At 44.4% G+C, this 21,081-nt stretch overlaps 1 protein-coding gene and 3 non-coding genes across 5 annotated transcripts; all 4 read left to right on the top strand.

Moving 5' to 3' along the window:
* The first annotated feature begins 76 nt into the window (after positions 1-76).
* LOC110486633 (large ribosomal subunit protein uL3) lies at positions 77-4,701 on the top strand. Of its 2 annotated transcripts, XM_036941345.2 has the most exons (8): positions 77-106; positions 752-944; positions 1,225-1,393; positions 1,811-1,946; positions 2,220-2,406; positions 3,438-3,796; positions 4,101-4,220; positions 4,572-4,701. In XM_036941345.2, the coding sequence occupies exons 1-8, from the start codon at positions 104-106 to the stop codon at positions 4,614-4,616; spliced, it is 1,212 nt and encodes a 403-aa protein (XP_036797240.1). In that variant the 5' UTR covers positions 77-103; the 3' UTR covers positions 4,617-4,701. The 2 variants fall into 2 exon arrangements, with proteins under 2 accessions (XP_036797240.1, XP_090053001.1); XM_090196875.1 differs by lacking the exons at positions 77-106; positions 752-944 and having other exon boundaries at positions 1,258-1,393.
* LOC118938627 (small nucleolar RNA U83B) lies at positions 2,012-2,105 on the top strand. Its single transcript, XR_005035834.1, has one exon. It is a non-coding gene; the product is annotated as a small nucleolar RNA U83B (small nucleolar RNA).
* On the top strand, positions 3,276-3,355 carry LOC118938629 (small nucleolar RNA U83B). The gene has a single exon (XR_005035836.1). It is a non-coding gene; the product is annotated as a small nucleolar RNA U83B (small nucleolar RNA).
* Positions 4,356-4,486, top strand: LOC118938618 (small nucleolar RNA SNORA54). Its single transcript, XR_005035825.2, has one exon. It is a non-coding gene; the product is annotated as a small nucleolar RNA SNORA54 (small nucleolar RNA).
* Positions 4,702-21,081: the final 16,380 nt, after the last annotated feature.

Below are 21,081 nucleotides of genomic sequence, written 5' to 3'. Positions count from 1 at the left end.
TGATGCTGGATGGTGACGTTAATCACGTGATGGGTCACGTCCTTGTATAAATACTAAACATCCCCCTTACGTAGTCCTCTTTTTCAATCGGCTGTGAGACAAAATGGTGAGTTCGTCTTTCTTATTTGAGACTTGCGTTTTCTATCTTCTTAAACCTTATATGTTCCCCCTCTAAGTTAATAGGTAAGATGTGTCTATCTGTAATTAATACAGTTGTATGTTAGACCTTACCATAATAACATGGTCTTAGATTATTACAGAATGAATGTATGAAGTAATCGTTGGCCTACTGGTAGTTTAAAATGGCTGATACACTGAGGCCTAGCATGCTTTGTTACTCAAATACATTTTAAATAGACATTTTGTAACGTTAGTTAACAATCAAACTGGTTTAAAACTGACAACGTGCTAGTTAAATTTCTACCGTTTTTATAACGGGCTTTACCTTACGAGGCCTGACCCATTAGCTCGCCCAACAGTAGCTAGTCAAGGTCCTCCGAACCTCTAACGACTACCGTTACACATGTTTATTCCAAGACTTTGTTTACTTCCTTCAGTTGGGATTTATTTAATTGGGATTTATTTAGTGAGGTTGCATTAAATATGGGTGACGAGTCCCTCGACGGGCGGACAGAATGGTTGGCCTCGTGCTGTTCCTGTTCAATGTCGAGTTCTGACATGCTGACTCGAAGTGCGTTCATATAGCTTTGTATGCCTCATGGACAATGTGCTGAATTGCGTTGTCTTACAGTCCCACCGTAAATTTTCGGCTCCCCGCCACGGATCCTTGGGTTTCCTGCCCCGTAAGAGGAGCAGACGTCACCGTGGTAAGGTGAAGAGTTTCCCCAAGGATGACCCCAGCAAGCCAGTCCACTTGACTGCCTTCCTTGGCTACAAGGCTGGCATGACTCACATCGTGCGTGAAGTCGACAGACCTGGCTCAAGTGAGTATTTGGCTTCATTTTGTTTTGTTTAATTGACTGGGTGAATATTGCTGTGGGATTTATGAATACATAACCAAGCCATATTAGTTTCGGTCTTGCTTTAGTGTTTGTCTTTTTTTTCTGCCTGTGATGATCCCCTCGACGGGTGGACATATTGGGTCTAACCCTTGCTGAATGTCGAGCACTGAGCGCAGTCGTTGAGCATTGACATTATGCAATTTAAGTCTACTGTGAACTCCTGTATTACTAACCTTTATACCTGACTACTATTTTCCTACAGAGGTGAACAAAAAGGAAGTGGTTGAGGCTGTGACCATTGTGGAGACTCCTCCCATGGTTGTGGTGGGTGTTGTGGGTTATGTCGAGACGCCCCGTGGCCTGCGTTCCTTCAAGACCATCTTCGCTGAGCACATCAGTGATGAGTGCAAGCGTCGCTTCTACAGGAACTGGTGAGTCATTATACTCATGAAAAATAATAGATATTTAAACAAACATTTTGACTATTGGTTGGATAGTGTTTAATTACGCTTAAATATGAGCTTTGAAGCATGTTGCTCGACATATAGAACATGTGGTGTTTCAGTGAGCGAGTCTTAACATCCGGTGCCCCCCTGGTGGCAGCTCCGCTCGGGTGCCTCTTGGCCCGATGAGCTCCGGGCTCCTCTGGCCGGTGGAAAGTGCTTCTTAGACACCGCGCCATGAGCCGAAAACCCTTCTGAGGCTGTAACTGCCCCCTTCGCCCCTGTGAAGGCTGGGCGAGCAGCTGAGTACAGTGTTCTTCCGCTGGCCCCCTGGGGTTATGAAGGACCTGTGCCAACTCGTGTGCCTCTTCTCCCCTACCCTCCGGTCATGCTGCATGCTCTTAGGTACAAGTCCAAGAAGAAGGCCTTCACAAAGTATTGCAAGAAGTGGCAGGATGACGAGGGCAAGAAGCAGCTGGAGAAGGACTTCGCCTCCATGAAGAAGTACTGCCAGGTCGTCCGCATCATCGCCCACACACAGGTGAGTCTGAGCAGGATAGAATACGCTCCCTGCAATGCCACATAGTTTAAATGAATCAGATTTCCCTTTGTCTGTGATGAGACCACGGAACACAGCGTCAGGCATGACGTCCGACACGCATGAGGATACATTCCATGCTGCCTTCCTTCTGAGACAATGTCCCCTGTATCACATTTTAACCCACTTTTGGGATAAATACGAAGTGTTTGTACTAGCTATACTGGTCCTTGTCCCAGGACTAGCAGGCTCACCTGCCTCTCTCCTCCCCTCCAGATGAGGCTGCTGCCCCTGAGGCAGAAAAAGTCCCACCTGATGGAGGTGCAGCTCAATGGAGGCTCCATCTCTGACAAGGTGGACTGGGCCCGTGAGAAGCTGGAACAGTCTATCCCCATCACCAATGTCTTCACCCAGGATGAGATGATCGACGTTATCGGTGTCACAAAGGGTCACGGATACAAAGGTATGTGTCTTAACCTCTAGTGACTCCCCATCCCGCATGAGGGAGTGTAATCATCGACTGACACTAATTAGCATAACTCAACAGACATAAATATTCCCATTCATGAGGATCACAAGTGAAATATATTGAGACACAGCTTAGCCTTATGTTAATCACCCTATGATCGCAGATTTACTAAATATGCTTTACAGCCAAAGCTAGGCAAGCATTTGTAAGTTTATTCGATAGCCTAGCATAGCATTTTGTCCAGCTAGCAGCAGGTAACTTGGTCACGGAAATCAGAAAAGCAATCAAATTAAATCGTTTACCTTTGAGCTTCGTATGTTTTCACTCACGACACTCCCAGTTAGATAGCCAATGTTCCTTCTTTCCTAAAATATTATTTTTGTAGGGGAAATGGCTTCGTTTGTTCACGTTTGGCTGAGAAATCACCCGGAAATTACAATCACGAAAACGCAGAAAAATATTCCAAATTAGCTCCATAATATTGACAAACATAGCAAACGTTGTTTATAATCAACCCTCAAGGTGTTTTTCAAATACCTATTCGATAATATATCAACCGGGACTGGTGGTTTCTTAGTAGGATGGAGAGAAACAATGGCCGCATTTATCCATTCACTGGACACATAGGAACGCAGAGCCTTCTAAATAAGAGTCCCTTCCTGTTTGGATTTTCGCCTGCAACATCAGTTCTGTTACACTCACAGAATCTTTTTACAGTTTAGGAAACGTTGATGTTGCTATCCTAAGCTGTCAATTATATGAATAGTCGAGCGTCTTGTCCCGACAAAATATCCCGTTTACTACAGGAACATTATTTTTCCAAAAATGAAAATACTGCCCCCTAGTCACAAGGTCAAGGGCTTTGTGTGTGACCACGGAACACTGTCAGGCATGGCGTCTGACACGCATGAGGATGCATTCCATGCTGCCTTCTGAGACCACAACCCACCAATGACTGTAGTTAACCAAGCTTCAGTTATTCATGCCAAGTCCTCAGGTACTAAACATTGAAATTTCCCCTTTAGGTGTCACCAGCCGTTGGCACACAAAGAAGCTCCCCCGTAAGACCCATCGTGGTCTGCGTAAGGTGGCCTGTATCGGTGCTTGGCATCCCTCCCGTGTGGCCTTCTCTGTGGCCCGTGCTGGTCAGAAGGGCTACCACCACCGCACAGAGATCAACAAGAAGATCTACAAGATCGGCCAGGGCTACCACACCAAGGACGGCAAGCTGGTGAAGAACAACGCCGCCACAGAGTACGATCTGTCCAACAAGAGCATCACCCCTTTGGGTGGCTTCGTCCACTACGGAGAGGTGACCAATGACTTTGTCATGCTGAAGGGCTGCACAATTGGAGTCAAGAAGAGGGTGCTAACCCTGCGTAAGGTGAGGAAAGGGACAATTCCATCTTATGCATGCTTATTCCAATGCATTGTCAGTTGGCATTTAGGTACTTATAAGTTGGCTGAACTGAATAGGTACATATTAAATACGGGTAGTTCCCTCCCTGGGCCGATGAAACGAATGGCCGTGTGCTGGCCCTGTTGCATGTAGAGTTCTGGCGTGTATTGACTTTAGGGCATTTGTTTCATACCAGATGGACAATGCGCTAAATATTGTTGTCCTGTATGGCCCGTTAAAGGAATGCATCACATCTGTATATTTAAAAAAATATTCCTATTTTTTTCAGTCTCTGTTGGTGCAGTCCAGCCGTCGTGCCACGGAGAAGATCGACCTGAAGTTCATCGACACCACCTCCAAGTTTGGCCACGGCCGCTTCCAGACAGTGGAGGAAAAGAAGGCGTTCATGGTGCGTTCAGTTTCCATGACATTTACTTGTCTCTTCTCTTGTCTTCACTCTGTTTCACAAGTCCCCTGGATCAATGTAGTGGACCCACCCTAGTTACATACAACTGGCATTGCAGCTCAGTCCCCTATGCCCATAGTGCACTTATCGTAACCTGGTTCACTCTTGGTATGAATTTGGGTTCCATTCAGGTGCCAGATCAAACTTCAGTGAGGCAGGGGAGCGGCATCATTTTTTTGCTGTTCCCTGTTCACTCTCTGGGAACATCACCCCTGGAGCCACAGATGGTGTAGAGGTTGCTTATTAAACTCTGTATATGCGTTGACACTGACCACTTGTCCTTTTTGTCTACAGGGACCACTCAAGAAGGACCGCATTGCCAAGGAAGAGACTGCCTAAATGTCGTGTCCTCTAGCTCTGTCTGGTGGTATGAGTCCTCATGCTGCACTGCGGAGTTGTTTAATAATAAAACAAGTGAAAAGCCCTTTCTCGTTTCTTATGATATGCATAATCTCACACTTGAATCTGAGGCTATGTGAGGCCTACGTGGGCCAGGCAATTTTAGTTCTTGTATTTGGGTCGATGCATGAGTTTGTTCAACAAATGAATTTCTTATTTGCTAAATCAATTTGAGTCTTGATAAGTAGGACAGTTGACAGCCCAGCAGCCTTCAGGGAAAAATTTGACTTTATTTTTTACGTTAGTCGTGTAGCAACTGTTTGTACCACCTATTGTCTAACACTGGTGTACACGTTGCTATAAAGTCAAATAATGCAGTTTAAAATTGAGGCAATTGTTCACTATACGGTCCATTTTGGCTGTGCGTACTGCCTGTTGACGATCAGCCCTCAAACTTGTCAAGATCAACATGGCTCATGAAATAAACTGACTTCAAAAGCGCTGCTTGCCTGTTCAGTGTAGCAGTTGCCTACCTTGCGGGAGCTGAAGGATGATGCATTTGGGCAGTACTGGTTGCCCTGTAACGCTGCCTGTCAGCATTTTGGGAAGCTGCAGATGACAGCTTGGTGAATAATAAACAGCAGCTGTGGTTAATTAGTACAGTTCAAGGTTAATAGTTGGGTTGTGAATCTCACGACTGCCTGCATAGTTACACGGCAAGAGGTACGCATTGTATAAATGCTCTCTGCTACAATCATTGTGCGTAATGGGAATTTGGTCAGGGTAACAGATCTTGGCACTTATTCCATCAACACTGAGAAAGTGACTGGACTACTGTGATATGGCCTGCTGCTGTAGGCTGTCTGGATTTTCAAGGGAATGGACACTGCAGTCCAGAGCGCACTAATCAGGATGATGGTATGTAGATAAATTCCTTGTCAGATTTAGACCATTGCTTTACATGAATGTGAAAGTATACAGCCACGTCTTTCTAAATGCAAGCCAACTGGCTATACAAAGTGTACAGAACATTAACACCTATTGAGTTGCACACCCTTTTGCCCTCAGCCTCAATTTGTTGGGTCGAATGTTTCCGCTTGTGGAAACTTTGGCACAATGTCACTGGCGTAACAGGTGGAGGATGAGGGCTGCAGTAGATACCTCGGATAGGGGGGAGTGAGGCCTAAGACGGTTTTATAAATAAACATCAATCGGTGGGTCTTGCGACGGGTATACAGAGATGACCCGTTTACAGAGTAGAGTGTCCTATAAGGAGCATTGGTGGCAATTCCGATGGCCGAATGGTAAACATTAGCCGCCTGAGAGCACCTTTACCTGCCGATCTATACATTAAGTCTAATCTAGCTGGGGTAGGATGGTCATCCGAGTCAGGGTTAGTTTGGCAGCTGAGGTGAAAGAGTGATTACGATAGAGGAAACCAAGTCTAGATTTAACCAACATACACCTGCAGCTTTGGTATGTGCTGAGAGAAGGACAGTGCACCGTCCTTGGGGTACTTCCTTGGTGACAGGCAGTGGCTGAGACAGCAGATATCCTGACTTTATACACTGCACTCTTTGAGAGATGTCATCTACAAAATAGCTTCCAACACTCTACCCAGCAAACTGGATGCAGTTTATCACAGTGCCATCCGTTTTGTTACTAAAGCACCTTATACCACCCACCACTGCGACCTGTATGCTCTAGTCGGCTGGCCCTCACCGCCAGACCCACTGGCTCCAGGTCATCTACAAGTCCATGCTAGGTAAAGCTCCGCCTTATCTCAGTTCACTGGTCACGATGGCAACACCCACCCGTAGCACATGCTCCAGCAGGTGTATCTCACTGATCATCCCTAAAACCAACACCTCATTTGGCCGCCTTTCGTTCTAGTTCTCTGCTGCCTGTGACTGGAACAAAATTCAAAAATCGCTGAAGTTGGAGACTTTTATCTCCCTCACCAACTTCAAACATTTGCTATCTGAGCAGCTAACCGATCGCTGCAGCTGTACATAGTCTATCGGTAAATAGCCCACCCAATTTTACCTACCTCATCCCCATACTGTTTTTATTTATTTACTTTTCTGCTCTTTTGCACACCAATATCTTTACCTGTACATGACCATCTGATCGTTTATCACTCCAGTGTTAATCTGCAAAATTGTAACTATTCGCCTACCTCCTCATGCCTTTTGCACACAATGTATATAGACTCTCTTTTTTTCTACTGTGTTATTGACTTGTTAATTGTTTACTCCATGTGTAACTCTGTGTTGTCTGTTCACACTGCTATGCTTTATCTTGGCCAGTTCGCAGTTGTAAATGAGAACTTGTTCTCAACTAGCCTACCTGGTTAAATAAAGGTGAAATAAAATAAATAAATAGTTAGCAAACCAGGCCAAAGACCCCTCAGAGACACCAATAGTCCTTAGCCGGCCCACAAGAATGGAATGGTCTACCGTATCAAAAGCTTTGGCCAAGTCAATAAAAATAGCAGCACAATGTTGCTTAGAATCAAGGGCAATGGTGACACACCCATAACCTGAGCGGAAGCCAGATTGAATACTTGAGAGAATACTATAAACATCAAGAAAGCCAGTCAGTTGATTATTGACAGGTTTATCCAACAGTTGGCTGGAAGTCCATTGGGTGGTTGACCATTCTTGGTACACACAGAAAACTGTTGAACATGTAAAAACCCAGCAGCATTGCAGTTCTTGACACAAATTGGTGCGCCTGGCACATACTACCATACCCTGTTCAAAGGCACTTAAATATTTTGTCGTGCCCGTTCACTATCTGAATGGCACACACACAATTCTTGTCTCAATTGTCTACAGGCTTAAAAATGTTCTTTAACCCGTCTCCTCCCCTTCATCTACACCGATTGAAGTGGATTTCACAAGTTACATCAATAAGGGAGCATAGCTTTCACCTGGTCAGTCTGTCATGGTAAGAGCAGGTGTTCCTAATGTTTTGTACACTCTGTGTATGTCCATGTGTTCTAACCATATTTGGCTTTAGGGCTCACCTAGGGCTCACCTAGCTCTGTACAGCAATTAAGCCTTCCACTCAAAAGTGCTTTCACCTCCACTTCAGCATGTAATGAGAAGGACCCTGAGGGCCTCGCACTCCATTTAGACGTCCCTCACGTCTCCTGCTATACATCTCTGCATAATACAGTTTCTGCACCCTTTGCAAAAAATTGGATTTTCAGAAGGATTTTCAAGGTCCTTATTTCCTATTTACTTAAAGATGTCCTCCAGCGATTTTTTCACTTTTCCTGTTAAGGTGATATCCCAAGTATAAAGACAGTAAAGTACACACAGTAAAGGGTAAACAAATATGTTTTGATTAAAATAGTGTTTTTTAGACACAACTGCAAACTACCAGGAGGAGGGCATTCAAGGAGTTGGTTTGATGGGAAGTCCATTGGCTCGAGGAACAATAGAAGAGCAATAGAGAACACCCCCACTTGTGCCGTGTCAGACATGCCTGGACCACCTATTGAGATGTGCCTTTTGTTAAATAAATCCGGTGTCCAATGAGGTGAGAATGAGACTGGAGTGCTACTTTAAGTCTTTGGAGCATTGTTCACACAATAGCACATTTCAGTTTTTCAAAACTTTCCCCAACGGAAGCATTTCTCGTCGTTGAGGTCCAAGGAGGGGAAACAAAGAATGTGATATGAACATGATGCATCCACTGAAAGAAGTGATACAGTGTCTGGAGGGAGAGTCATGGAGATGGCCTGTGTTGTGTAATAATAACCTCCAGAGGCACTGACCCTCACTGCAGCGCAAGCACAGATACGTCCAGTCCCAACACCTACAGCACTCTTATACATAATATCACTTCTTTCTCCAAATCTGCCAGTAACACTGTAAAATACAGAACTAATTACTCCCTGCCTTTCTAATGGAGGTGAGGTCAACTGTTCAGGTAATGGCCTCTTTCTGGAAGAATCTCTCCATCTGCTCTGAAGTACCTTCTCAGGGCTTTATCAATTATGAAACAGCATTTCTGCCTCTGATATAATTTTTTTTTTACCCTTTTTTTTTTACCCAATTTCATGGTATCCATTGGTACAGTGGCGTGTGAAATTATTCACCCCCCTTATCATTTTTCCTATTTTGTTGCCTTAAAACATGGAATTAACATAGATTTTTTTGTGGGTTTTTATCATTTCATTTACACAACATGCCTACCACTTTGAAGATGCAAAGTATTTTTTATTGTGAAACAAACAAGAAATAAGACAAAAAAACAGAAATCTTGTGCAGGAATAACTATTCACCCCCCCAAAGGCAATACTTTGTAGAGCCACCTTTTGCAGCAATTACAGCTGCAAGTCTCTTGGGGTATGCCTCTATCAGCTTGGCACATCTAGCCACTGGGATTTTTGCCCATTCTTCAAGGTAAAACTGCTCCAGCTCCTTCAAGTTGGATGGGTTCCGCTGGTGTACAGCAATCTTTAAGTCATACCACAGATTCTCAATTGGATTGATCTGGGCTTTGACTAGGCCATTCCAAGGCATTTACATGTTTCCCCTTAAACCACTCAAGTGTTGCATTAGCAGTATGCTTAGGGTCATTGTCCGGCTGGAAGGTGAACCTCCGTCCCAATCTCAATTCTCTGGAAGACTGAAACCAGAATGCCAAGAATGTCCCTGTATTTAGCGCCATCCATCATTCCTTCAATTCTGACCAGTTTCCCAGTCCCTGCCGATGAAAAACATCCCCACAACATGATGCTGCCACCACCAGGCTTCACTGTGGGGATGGTATTCTTGGGGTGATGAGAGGTGTTGGGTTTGCGCCAGACATAGCATTTTCCTTGATGGCCAAAAAGCTACATTTTAGTCTCATCTGACCAGAGTACCTTCTTCCATATGTTTGGGGAGTCTCCACATGTCTTTTGGTGAACACCAAACATATTTACTTATTTTTTCTTTTAGCAATGGATTTTTTCTGGACACTCTTCCGTAAAGTCCAGCTCTGTGGAGTGTACGGCTTAAAGTGGTCCTATGGACAGATACTCCAATCTCCGCTGTGGAGTTTTGCAGCTCCTTCAGGGTTATCTTTGGTATCTTTGTTGCCTCTCTGATTAATACCCTCCTTGCCTTGGCAGGTTTGTTGTGGTGCCATATTATTTCAATTTTTTAATAATGGATTTAATGGCGCTCCATGGGATGTTCAAAGTTTTTTTTTTTATAACCCAACCCTGATCTGTACCTCTCCAGAACTTTGTCCCTGACCTGTTTGGAGAGCTCATTGGTCTTTATGGTGCCGCTTCCTTGGTGGTGCCCCTCGCTTAGTGGTGTTGCAGACTCATGGGCCTTTCAGAACAGTTGTTATATACTGAGATAATGTGACGCTTAGATTGCACACAGGTGGACTTTATTTAACTAATTATGTGACTTATGAAGGTAATTGGTTGCACCAGATCTTATTTAGGGGCTTCATAGCAAAGTGGGTGAATACATATACACGATCCACCTTTCCATACATGAAATCCAAATAAAAATCCAGGTTGTAATGCAACAAAATAGGAGAAACACCAAGGGGGATGAATACTTTTGCAAGGCACTGTAGTTACAGTCTTGTCTCATTGTTGCAACTCCCGTATGGACTCGGGAGAGGCAAAGGTCAAGGTCATGGGTCTTCCAGTCACGGCTGGCTGCTACAGAACCTGGACTCGAACCCAGAATCTCTAGTGGCACAGCTAGCACTGTGATGCAGTGTCTTAGACCACTGTCCCACTCGGGAGGCCCTGCCTCTGCTCTTCTACTGTAATTATGTTTTATTATTTTTTCAACTGGTGTGTTATGTAGGTTTGTCTCAGATAACCTGGTATGTAATTGTAATGCCAGTCAGAGGAATAAGGTTGTTTGTTGTTGTCCTGGGCTGGGGCTTTGGGTCTGGAGCAGTGGAACCTCCAGTCCAGTACAGTGGGTCCGGGCCCCAGGCCTGAGGCAGCAGCTGTTAGTAGTGGGACTGGAGCCATCTAGCCAGGGAGCATGCTGAGACAGGAGAGAGGAGGGCCAAGCATTGTGTGAGTGAGTGTGTTTGTGCATGCTCGTGTGCCTGTGTGTAGGTTTGTGAGGGGTGTCCTGGCCTGGGCCTGGCAGATAGGCTGGCAGAGAGTCAGTGTTGTCCTGCAGGGTGAGGGAACTGACTGCGCCACTATGGCAGGGAGTCTGACAGCCAGGGAGACAGACCATCAGGGAGGACCTCACACTCAGGTCTCATGGAGAGGATATGGTCAGGAGTCTGTCTGTCTGAAGGAGACCATGACTCCCCCGTCCCTCATCCAGCAGGTAATAGAGGGACGATACAGTACAATATTTCAACATGCTGAAACATGAACTGTTGAAGACAGTTGAAGAATAAAACATGGAATCTCATTAGTAGATGGCGGATCACAAATCATGCACCTATATACAGTGGGGAGAACAAGTATTTGATACACTGCCGATTTCACAGGTTTTCCTACTTACAAAGCATGTAGAGGTCTGTAATTTATATCATAGGTACACTTCAACTGTGAGAGACGGAATCTAAAACAAAAATCCAGAAAATCACATTGTATGATTTTTAAGTAATTAATTTGCATTTTATTGCATGACGTAAGTATTTGATACATCAGAAAAGCAGAACTTAATATTTGGTACAGAAACCTTTGTTTGCAATTACAGAGATCATACGTTTCCTGTAGTTCTTGACCAGGTTTGCACACACTGCAGCAGGGATTTTGGCCCACTCCTCCATGCAGACCATCTCCAGATCCTTCAGGTTTTGGGGCTGTCGCTGGGCAATACGGACTTTCAGCTCCCTCCAAAGATTATATACTTACGTCATGCAATAAAATGCAAATTAATTACTTAAAAATCATACAATGTGATTTTCTGGATTTTTGTTTTAGATTCCGTCTCTCACAGTTGAAGTGTACCTATGATAAAAATTACAGACCTCTACATGCTTTGTAAGTAGGAAAACCTGCAAAATCGGCAGTGTATCAAATACTTGTTCTCCCCACTGTATATGAAAGGCATATACCTTGTGGTTGCAAAATGTCATATTGATTCACTTCTGTTTTCAGTCTCTGTTGGTGCAGTCGAGCCATCTTGCCCTGGAGAAGATCGACCTTAAGTTAATCGACAACATCTCCAAGTTTGGCCACGGCCGTTACCAGTGGGGGAAAAGAAGGAGTTCATGGTGCATTTTAGTCTAATGTCTCTTTACTTTCAACATTTAGAGGCAGTGGGTCACAAATCATACAATCCCTTATGGGGACCAGAAGGACTGACTGGGGACTTTGACAAGCTTAGTGACAAATGCAATGTGGACATGATGAGAGACTATTTCACTGCTGCTATTTGATCAATGTTGTATTATTATTATTATTCACAATCGAATAATAGTGACAGGGGGTACCTTGTAAGCCCAGTTTTGACAAAAAGGTAAGATTTGATGATAGCCTTCAGAGGACAGCTGTAATGAGAATACCTAAGGCCTTAGCCTGAGCTTGCCAGAATAGACTGCAGCTCCAATGCACCCCTGCACTGTGGCATCAGTATTCCAAGCCCGTTCCCATGGACACAGCTTTCCTTTCTTCCCCAAGCTTATAGGAGCAGGAGTGCCCTTCCTGCCTGCATGAAGTACTGCCTCTCACCACCAGAGTGCAGGATGTGTAGGATATCATGGCCCATTTCCTCCACTGCCTTTAAAAAAAAATCCCTGTCATGCTGTCTAGTGGTTCTACTGTTTCTTTATGAGGAACCTGTTTCTTTTCTGCTACTGTTTCTTTATGAGGAACCTGTTTCTTTTCAACTACTGTTTCTTCATGAGGAACCTGTTTCTTTTCTGCTTCTGTTTCTTCATGAGGAACCTGTTTCTTTTCTGCTACTGTTTCTTTATGAGGAACCTGTTTCTTTTCAACTACTGTTTCTTCATGAGGAACCTGTTTCTTTTCTGCTACTGTTTCTTTATGAGGAACCTGTTTCTTTTCTACTACTGTTTCTTCATGAGGAACCTGTTTCTTTTCTGCTACTGTTTCTTTATGAGGAACCTGTTTCTTTTCTGCTCCTGTTTCTTTATGAGGAACCTGTTTCTTTTGTGCTACTGTTTCTTTATGAGGAACCTGTTTCTTTTCTGCTCCTGTTTCTTTATGAGGAACCTGTTTCTTTTCTACTACTGTTTCTTCATGAGTAATCTGTTTATTTTCTGCTACTGTTTCTTTATGGGGAACCTGTTTCTCTTCTGCTCCTGTTTCTTTATGAGGAACCTGTTTCTTTTCTACTACTGTTTCTTCATGAGGAATCTGTTTCTTTTGTGCTACTGTTTCTTTATGAGGAATCTGTTTCTTTTCTGCTCCTGTTTCTTTATGAGGAACCTGTTTCTTTTCTGCTCCTGTTTCTTTATGAGGAACCTGTTTCTTTTCTACTACTGTTTCTTCATGAGGAATCTGTTTCTTTTCTGCTACTGTTTCTTTATGAGGAATCTGTTTCTTTTCTGCTCCTGTTTCTTTATGAGGAACCTGTTTCTTTTCTGCTCCTGTTTCTTTATGAGGAACCTGTTTCTTTTCTGCTACTGTTTCTTTATGAGGAACCTGTTTCTTTTCAACTACTGTTTCTTCATGAGGAACCTGTTTCTTTTCTGCTACTGTTTCTTCATGAGGAACCTGTTTCTTTTCTGCTACTGTTTCTTTATGAGGAACCTGTTTCTTTTCAACTACTGTTTCTTCATGAGGAACCTGTTTCTTTTCTGCTACTGTTTCTTCATGAGGAACCTGTTTCTTTTCTGCTCCTGTTTCTTCATGAGGAACCTGTTTCTTTTCTACTACTGTTTCAAAAGTTTTTGTGAAAGTACATGTCTTGTAGAGGAGCCATGCCTAGCTATCTGTAGCCTCACCTCTCCCTGACCCCAAAATAACCTAGGTGAGCACAGTCAGCAACTCTCTAGTCAGCATAAACAAGAGGCTCGTGCTCTCTCTCTCTTTCTCTCTCTCTCTCTCCCTCTCTCTCTCTCTCTCTCTCTCTCTCTCTCTCTCTCTCTCTCTCTCTCTCTCTCTCTCTCTCTCTCTCTCTCTCTCTCTCTCTCTCTCTCTCTCTCTCTCTCTCTCTCTCTCTCTCTCACTCACTCACTGTCTTGTACAGCTAAACTTGTGGGGTCACTCTTCAGCTGAACAGTTTCCAGCCGTGCTCAACCGAGCCCTTCTCTTGCAGTGGCCTTTTCGTTGGGGATAAGAGGCGAGTCTTCAGGTGACGTGCCTGACGGTCCCATGGGGTGCTCTGTCCCAGAACACTGGCTGCTAAAGTCAGACAAAGGTCATTGTTGATTTGATGCGAGGTTATGTAACCTTGGAGACTGCTGTACTTAGACACAAAGACAGCCGAGAGAAGAGTATGGTCTCTTAATATTCCCAGCCAGAAGGAGACAGGATGTTCCTCCGGCCTCATAGAGACAGACAGAGAGAGAGTGAGAGGAAGAGGAAAGAGATGAGAAAGTAGAGGAGAGGGAGCATATAAGCAAGAAGAGGCATGGTGATAGCAAGAACAAAACAAAGCGTAAGTCAATGGGGAAGACAGGTTGGAGAAGGGAGGAGATAGTATGTGAGTGTGTAAGTCACAGAGGGATAGAGAATGAGAGATTGTGCAGGAGAGGCAAATTAAGGACAAGCATGTTAGCCAGACAAGATGGAGGAAGTGAGAGAGGGAGGGACAGAGATAGAGATGGAAGAGAGAGGGAGAACGTCCATTCCCAAAGCATAAAAAACTGACGTGTGTGTGTGTACGGCAAGTAGGACTCGATGTGGCTTCATGGTAATGTCAGTATCTCCTCTCCTCCACTTAGGATTTTATGTAATCCAGCCTTGTAAAATGGCTGCTCTTTATGAATTCTAAATAAAAATGCCTATACTGTACATAAAATAGCCCTATTCATTCAGAGTGCTTAGCGGACACATTCTTAGACAAATTTGAACTCAGATAATACAGTGAATCAAGATCTCAGCACTTTGTCTAATAGAAACAGTTTGGGGTCTTTTTCTTTTCCCCAAGAACCTGCTGAACCTTTAATTTGAATAGAGTTGGAGTCCAAAAAGATTGCAGATGGCTCATTGCTCCCACACTGCACAGAGATCACAAAGTTAGTGCTAGTAGTAAAATACAATAATAAAAAGGGACTCTGCTGTCCGAGCATCAGGGGGAAACTGGTTCCACCATTGGAGTAATGGGACAGAGAAGGGCTTTGACTGGCCTGTGCGGTAGCTGATCCCACTCTCTTCATTGGCTCTCCTTGAGACCCTTTTCATGAGTCTTGCTGGACAGAGAGACCACTATATTACTCCCTCTTCATGAGCCATGCTGGATAGAGAGACCACTATATTACTCCCTCTTTATGAGTCATAATGGACAGAGAGACCACTATATTACTCCCTCTTCATTAGTCATGCTGTACAGAGACCACTATATTACTCCCTCTTCATGAGCCATGCTGGATAGAGAGACCACTATATTACTCCCACTTCATGAGCCATGCTGGACAGAGACCACTATATTACTCCTTCTTCATGAGACATGCTGGACAGAAAGACCACTATATTACTCCCTCTTCATGAGCCATGCTGGACAGAGAGACCACAATATTACTCCCTCTTCATGAGCTATGCTGGACAGAAAGACCACTATATTACTCCCTCTTCATGAGCCATGCTGGACAGAGAGACCACAATATTACTCACTATTCATGAGGCATGCTGGACAGAGAGACCACTACATTACTCCCTCTTCATGAGTCATGCTGGACAGAGAGACCACTATATTACTCTCTATTCATGAGCCATGCTGGATAGAGAGACCACTATATTACTCCCTCTTCATGAGCCATGCTGGATAGAGACCACTAAATTACTCCATATTCATGGGTCATGCTGGACAGAGACCACTATATTACTCCCTCTTCATGAGCCATGCTGGACAGAGAGACCACAATATTACTCACTATTCATGAGGCATGCTGGACAGAGAGACCACTACATTACTCCCTCTTCATGAATCATGCTGGACAGAGAGACCACTATATTACTCTCTATTCATGAGCCATGCTGGATAGAGAGACCACTATATTACTCCCTCTTCATGAGCCATGCTGGATAGAGACCACTATATTACTCCATATTCATGGGTCATGCTGGACAGAGACCACTATATTACTCACTCTTCATGAGTCCTGCTGGATAGAGAGACCACTATATTACTTCCTCTTCATGAGCCATGCTGGAAAGAGACCACTATGTTACTCCCTCTTCATGAGCCATGCTGGACAGAGACCACTAAATTACTACCTCTTTATGAGCCATGCTGGACAGAGACCACTATATTTCTCCCTCTTCATGAGCCATGCTGGACAGAGACCACTATATTACTCACTCTTCATGAGTCCTGCTGGATAGAGAGACCACTATATTATTTCCTCTTCATGAGCCATGCTGGAAAGAGACCACTATGTTACTCCCTCTTCATGAGCCATGCTGGACAGAGACCACTACATTACTCCCTCTTCATGAGTCATGCTGGACAGAGAGACCACTATATTACTCTCTATTCATGTTACTCCCTCTTTATGAGCCATGCTGGACAGAAACCACTATATTTCTCCCTCTTCATGAGCCATGCTGGACAGAGACCACTATATTACTCACTCTTCATGAGTCCTGCTGGATAGAGAGACCACTATATTATTTCCTCTTCATGAGCCATGCTGGAAAGAGACCACTATGTTACTCCCTCTTCATGAGCCATGCTGGACAGAGACCACTACATTACTCCCTCTTCATGAGTCATGCTGGACAGAGAGACCACTATATTACTCTCTATTCATGAGCCATGCTGGATAGAGAGACCACTATATTACTCCCTCTTCATGAGCCATGCTGGATAGAGACCACTAAATTACTCCATATTCACGGGTCATGCTGGACAGAGACCACTATATTACTCACTCTTCATGAGTCCTGCTGGATAGAGAGACCACTATATTACTTCCTCTTCATGAGCCATGCTGGAAAGAGACCACTATGTTACTCCCTCTTCATGAGCCATGCTGGACAGAGACCACTATGTTACTCCCTCTTCATGAGCCATGCTGGACAGAGACCACTATATTTCTCCCTCTTCATGAGCCATGCTGGACAGAGACCATTATATTACTCCCTCTTCATGAGCCATGCTGGACAGAGACCACTATATTACTCCCTCTTCATGAGCCATGCTGGATAGAGACCACTATATTACTCCCTCTTCATGAGCCATGCTGGACAGAGACCACTATATTACTCCCTCTTCATGAGCCATGCTGGATAGAGACCACTATATTACTAACTCTTCATGAGTCATGCTGTACAGAGACCACTATATTACTCCCTCTTCATGAGCACTCTGGACAGAGACCACTACATTACTCCCTCTTCATGAGCCATGCTGGATAGAGAGACCATTTTATTACTCCCTCTTCATGAGTCATGCTGGATAGAGACCACAATATTACTCCCTCTTCATGAGCCATGCTGGATACAGACCACTATATTACTCGCTCTTCATGAGCCATGCTGGACAGAGACCACTATATAACTCCCTCTTTATGAGCCATAATGGACAGAGACCACTAAATGACTCCCTCTTCATGAGTCATGCTGGACAGAGACCACTATAGTACTCCCTCTTCATGAGCCATACTGGACAGAGAGACCACTATATTACTCCCTCTTCATGAGCCATGCTGGATAGAGACCACTAAATTACTCCATATTCATGGGTCATGCTGGACAGAGACCACTATATTACTCCCTCTTTATGAGCCATGCTGGACAGAGACCACTATATTTCTCCCTCTTCATGAGCCATGCTGGACAGAGACCACTATATTACTCCCTCTTCATGAGCCATGCTGGACAGAGACCACTATATTACTTCCTCTCCATGAGCCATGCTGGAAAGAGACCACTATGTTACTCCCTCTTCATGAGCCATGCTGGACAGAGACCACTATATTACTCCCTCTTTATGAGCCATGCTGGACAGAGACCACTATATTTCTCCCTCTTCATGAGCCATGCTGGACAGAGACCACTATATTACTCCCTCTTCATGAGCCATGCTGGACAGAGACCACTATATTACTCACTCTTCATGAGTCCTGCTGGATAGAGAGACCACTATATTATTTCCTCTTCATGAGCCATGCTGGAAAGAGACCACTATGTTACTCCCTCTTCATGAGCCATGCTGGACAGAGACCACTATATTACTCCCTCTTCATGAGCCATGCTGGACAGAGACCACTATACTACTCCCTCTTCATGAGCAATGCTGGACAGAGGGACAACTATATTACTCCCTCTTCATGAGCCATGCTGGACAGAGAGACCACTATATTACTCCCTCTTCATGAGCCATGCTGGACAGAGACCACTATATTACTCCCTCTTTATGAGCCATGCTGTACAGAGACCACTATATTACTAACTCTTCATGAGTCATGCTGGACAGAGAGACCACTATATTACTCCCTCTTCATGAGCACTCTGGACAGAGACCACTACATTACTCCCTCTTCATGAGCCATGCTGGATAGAGACCACAATATTACTCCCTCTTCATGAGCCATGCTGGATACAGACCACTATATTACTCGCTCTTCATGAGCCATGCTGGACAGAGACCACTATATAACTCCCTCTTTATGAGCCATAATGGACAGAGACCACTAAATGACTCCCTCTTCATGAGTCATGCTGGACAGAGACCACTATAGTACTCCCTCTTCATGAGCCATACTGGACAGAGAGACCACTATATTACTCCCTCTTCATGAGCCATGCTGGATAGAGACCACTAAATTACTCCATATTCATGGGTCATGCTGGACAGAGACCACTATATTACTCACTCTTCATGAGTCCTGCTGGATAGAGAGACCACTATATTACTTCCTCTCCATGAGCCATGCTGGAAAGAGACCACTATGTTACTCCCTCTTCATGAGCCATGCTGGACAGAGACCACTATATTACTCCCTCTTTATGAGCCATGCTGGACAGAGACCACTATATTTCTCCCTCTTCATGAGCCATGCTGGACAGAGACCACTATATTACTCCCTCTTCATGAGCCATGCTGGACAGAGACCACTATATTACTCACTCTTCATGAGTCCTGCTGGATAGAGAGACCACTATATTATTTCCTCTTCATGAGCCATGCTGGAAAGAGACCACTATGTTACTCCCTCTTCATGAGCCATGCTGGACAGAGACCACTATATTACTCCCTCTTCATGAGCCATGCTGGACAGAGACCACTATACTACTCCCTCTTCATGAGCAATGCTGGACAGAGGGACAACTATATTACTCCCTCTTCATGAGCCATGCTGGACAGAGAGACCACTATATTACTCCCTCTTTATGAGCCATGCTGGACAGAGACCATTATATTACTCGCTCTTCATGAGCCATGCTGGACAGAGACCACTATATTACTCCCTCTTCATGAGCCATGATGGACAGAGACCACTATATTACTCCCTCTTCATGAGCCATGCTGGACAGAGACCATTATATTACTCGCTCTTCATGAGCCATGATGGACAGAGACCACTATATTACTCCCTCTTCATGAGCCATGCTGGACAGAGACCAGTATATTACTCCCTCTTCATGAGCCATGATGGACAGAGACCACTATATTACTCCCTCTTCATGAGCCATGATGGACAGAGACCACTATATTACTCCCTCTTCATGAGCCATGCTGGATAGAGAGACCACTATATTACTCCCTCTTCATTAGCCATGCTGGATAGAGACCACAATATTACTCCCTCTTCATGAGCCATGCTGGATACAGACCACTATATTACTCGCTCTTCATGAGCCATGCTGGACAGAGACCACTATATAACTCCCTCTTTATGAGCCATAATGGACAGAGACCACTAAATGACTCCCTCTTCATGAGTCATGCTGGACAGAGACCACTATAGTACTCCCTCTTCATGAGCCATACTGGACAGAGAGACCACTATATTACTCCCTCTTCATGAGCCATGCTGGATAGAGACCACTAAATTACTCCATATTCATGGGTCATGCTGGACAGAGACCACTATATTACTCACTCTTCATGAGTCCTGCTGGATAGAGAGACCACTATATTACTTCCTCTCCATGAGCCATGCTGGAAAGAGACCACTATGTTACTCCCTCTTCATGAGCCATGCTGGACAGAGACCACTATATTACTCCCTCTTTATGAGCCATGCTGGACAGAGACCACTATATTTCTCCCTCTTCATGAGCCATGCTGGACAGAGACCACTATATTACTCCCTCTTCATGAGCCATGCTGGACAGAGAGACCACTATATTACTCTCTATTCATGTTACTCCCTCTTTATGAGCCATGCTGGACAGAAACCACTATATTTCTCCCTCTTCATGAGCCATGCTGGACAGAGACCACTATATTACTCACTCTTCATGAGTCCTGCTGGATAGAGAGACCGCTATATTATTTCCTCTTCATGAGCCATGCTGGAAAGAGACCACTATGTTACTCCCTCTTCATGAGCCATGCTGGACAGAGACCACTACATTACTCCCTCTTCATGAGTCATGCTGGACAGAGAGACCACTATATTACTCTCTATTCATGAGCCATGCTGGATAGAGAGACCACTATATTACTCCCTCTTCATGAGCCATGCTGGATAGAGACCACTAAATTACTCCATATTCACGGGTCATGCTGGACAGAGACCACTATATTACTCACTCTTCATGAGTCCTGCTGGATAGAGAGACCACTATATTACTTCCTCTTCATGAGCCATGCTGGAAAGAGACCACTATGTTACTCCCTCTTCATGAGCCATGCTGGACAGAGACCACTATGTTACTCCCTCTTCATGAGCCATGCTGGACAGAGACCACTATATTTCTCCCTCTTCATGAGCCATGCTGGACAGAGACCATTATATTACTCCCTCTTCATGAGCCATGCTGGACAGAGACCACTATATTACTCCCTCTTCATGAGCCATGCTGGACAGAGACCATTATATTACTCCCTCTTCATGAGCCATGCTGGACAGAGACCACTATATTACTCCCTCTTCATGAGCCATGCTGGACAGAGACCATTATATTACTCCCTCTTCATGAGCCATGCTGGACAGAGACCACTATATTACTCCCTCTTCATGAGCCATGCTGGACAGAGACCATTATATTACTCCCTCTTCATGAGCCATGCTGGACAGAGACCAGTATATTACTAACTCTTCATGAGTCATGCTGGACAGAGACCACTATATTACTAACTCTTCATGAGTCATGCTGTACAGAGACCACTATATTACTAACTCTTCATGAGTCATGCTGGACAGAGAGACCACTATATTA

This window comes from Oncorhynchus mykiss, chromosome 13, assembly GCF_057628025.1.
Source record: "Oncorhynchus mykiss isolate SJ-2025 chromosome 13, ASM5762802v1, whole genome shotgun sequence".
Classification (NCBI taxonomy): domain Eukaryota; kingdom Metazoa; phylum Chordata; class Actinopteri; order Salmoniformes; family Salmonidae; genus Oncorhynchus; species Oncorhynchus mykiss.
This window is presented reverse-complemented; position numbering and strand designations above follow the sequence as displayed.

Excerpts from the sequence above, each read along its gene's own strand:
- LOC110486633 (XM_036941345.2), top strand. Across the intron at positions 945-1,224 it reads AGTCGACAGACCTGGCTCAA|AGGTGAACAAAAAGGAAGTG; the intron begins GTGAGTATTTGG and ends ATTTTCCTACAG. Across the intron at positions 2,407-3,437 it reads AAAGGGTCACGGATACAAAG|GTGTCACCAGCCGTTGGCAC; the intron begins GTATGTGTCTTA and ends TTTCCCCTTTAG.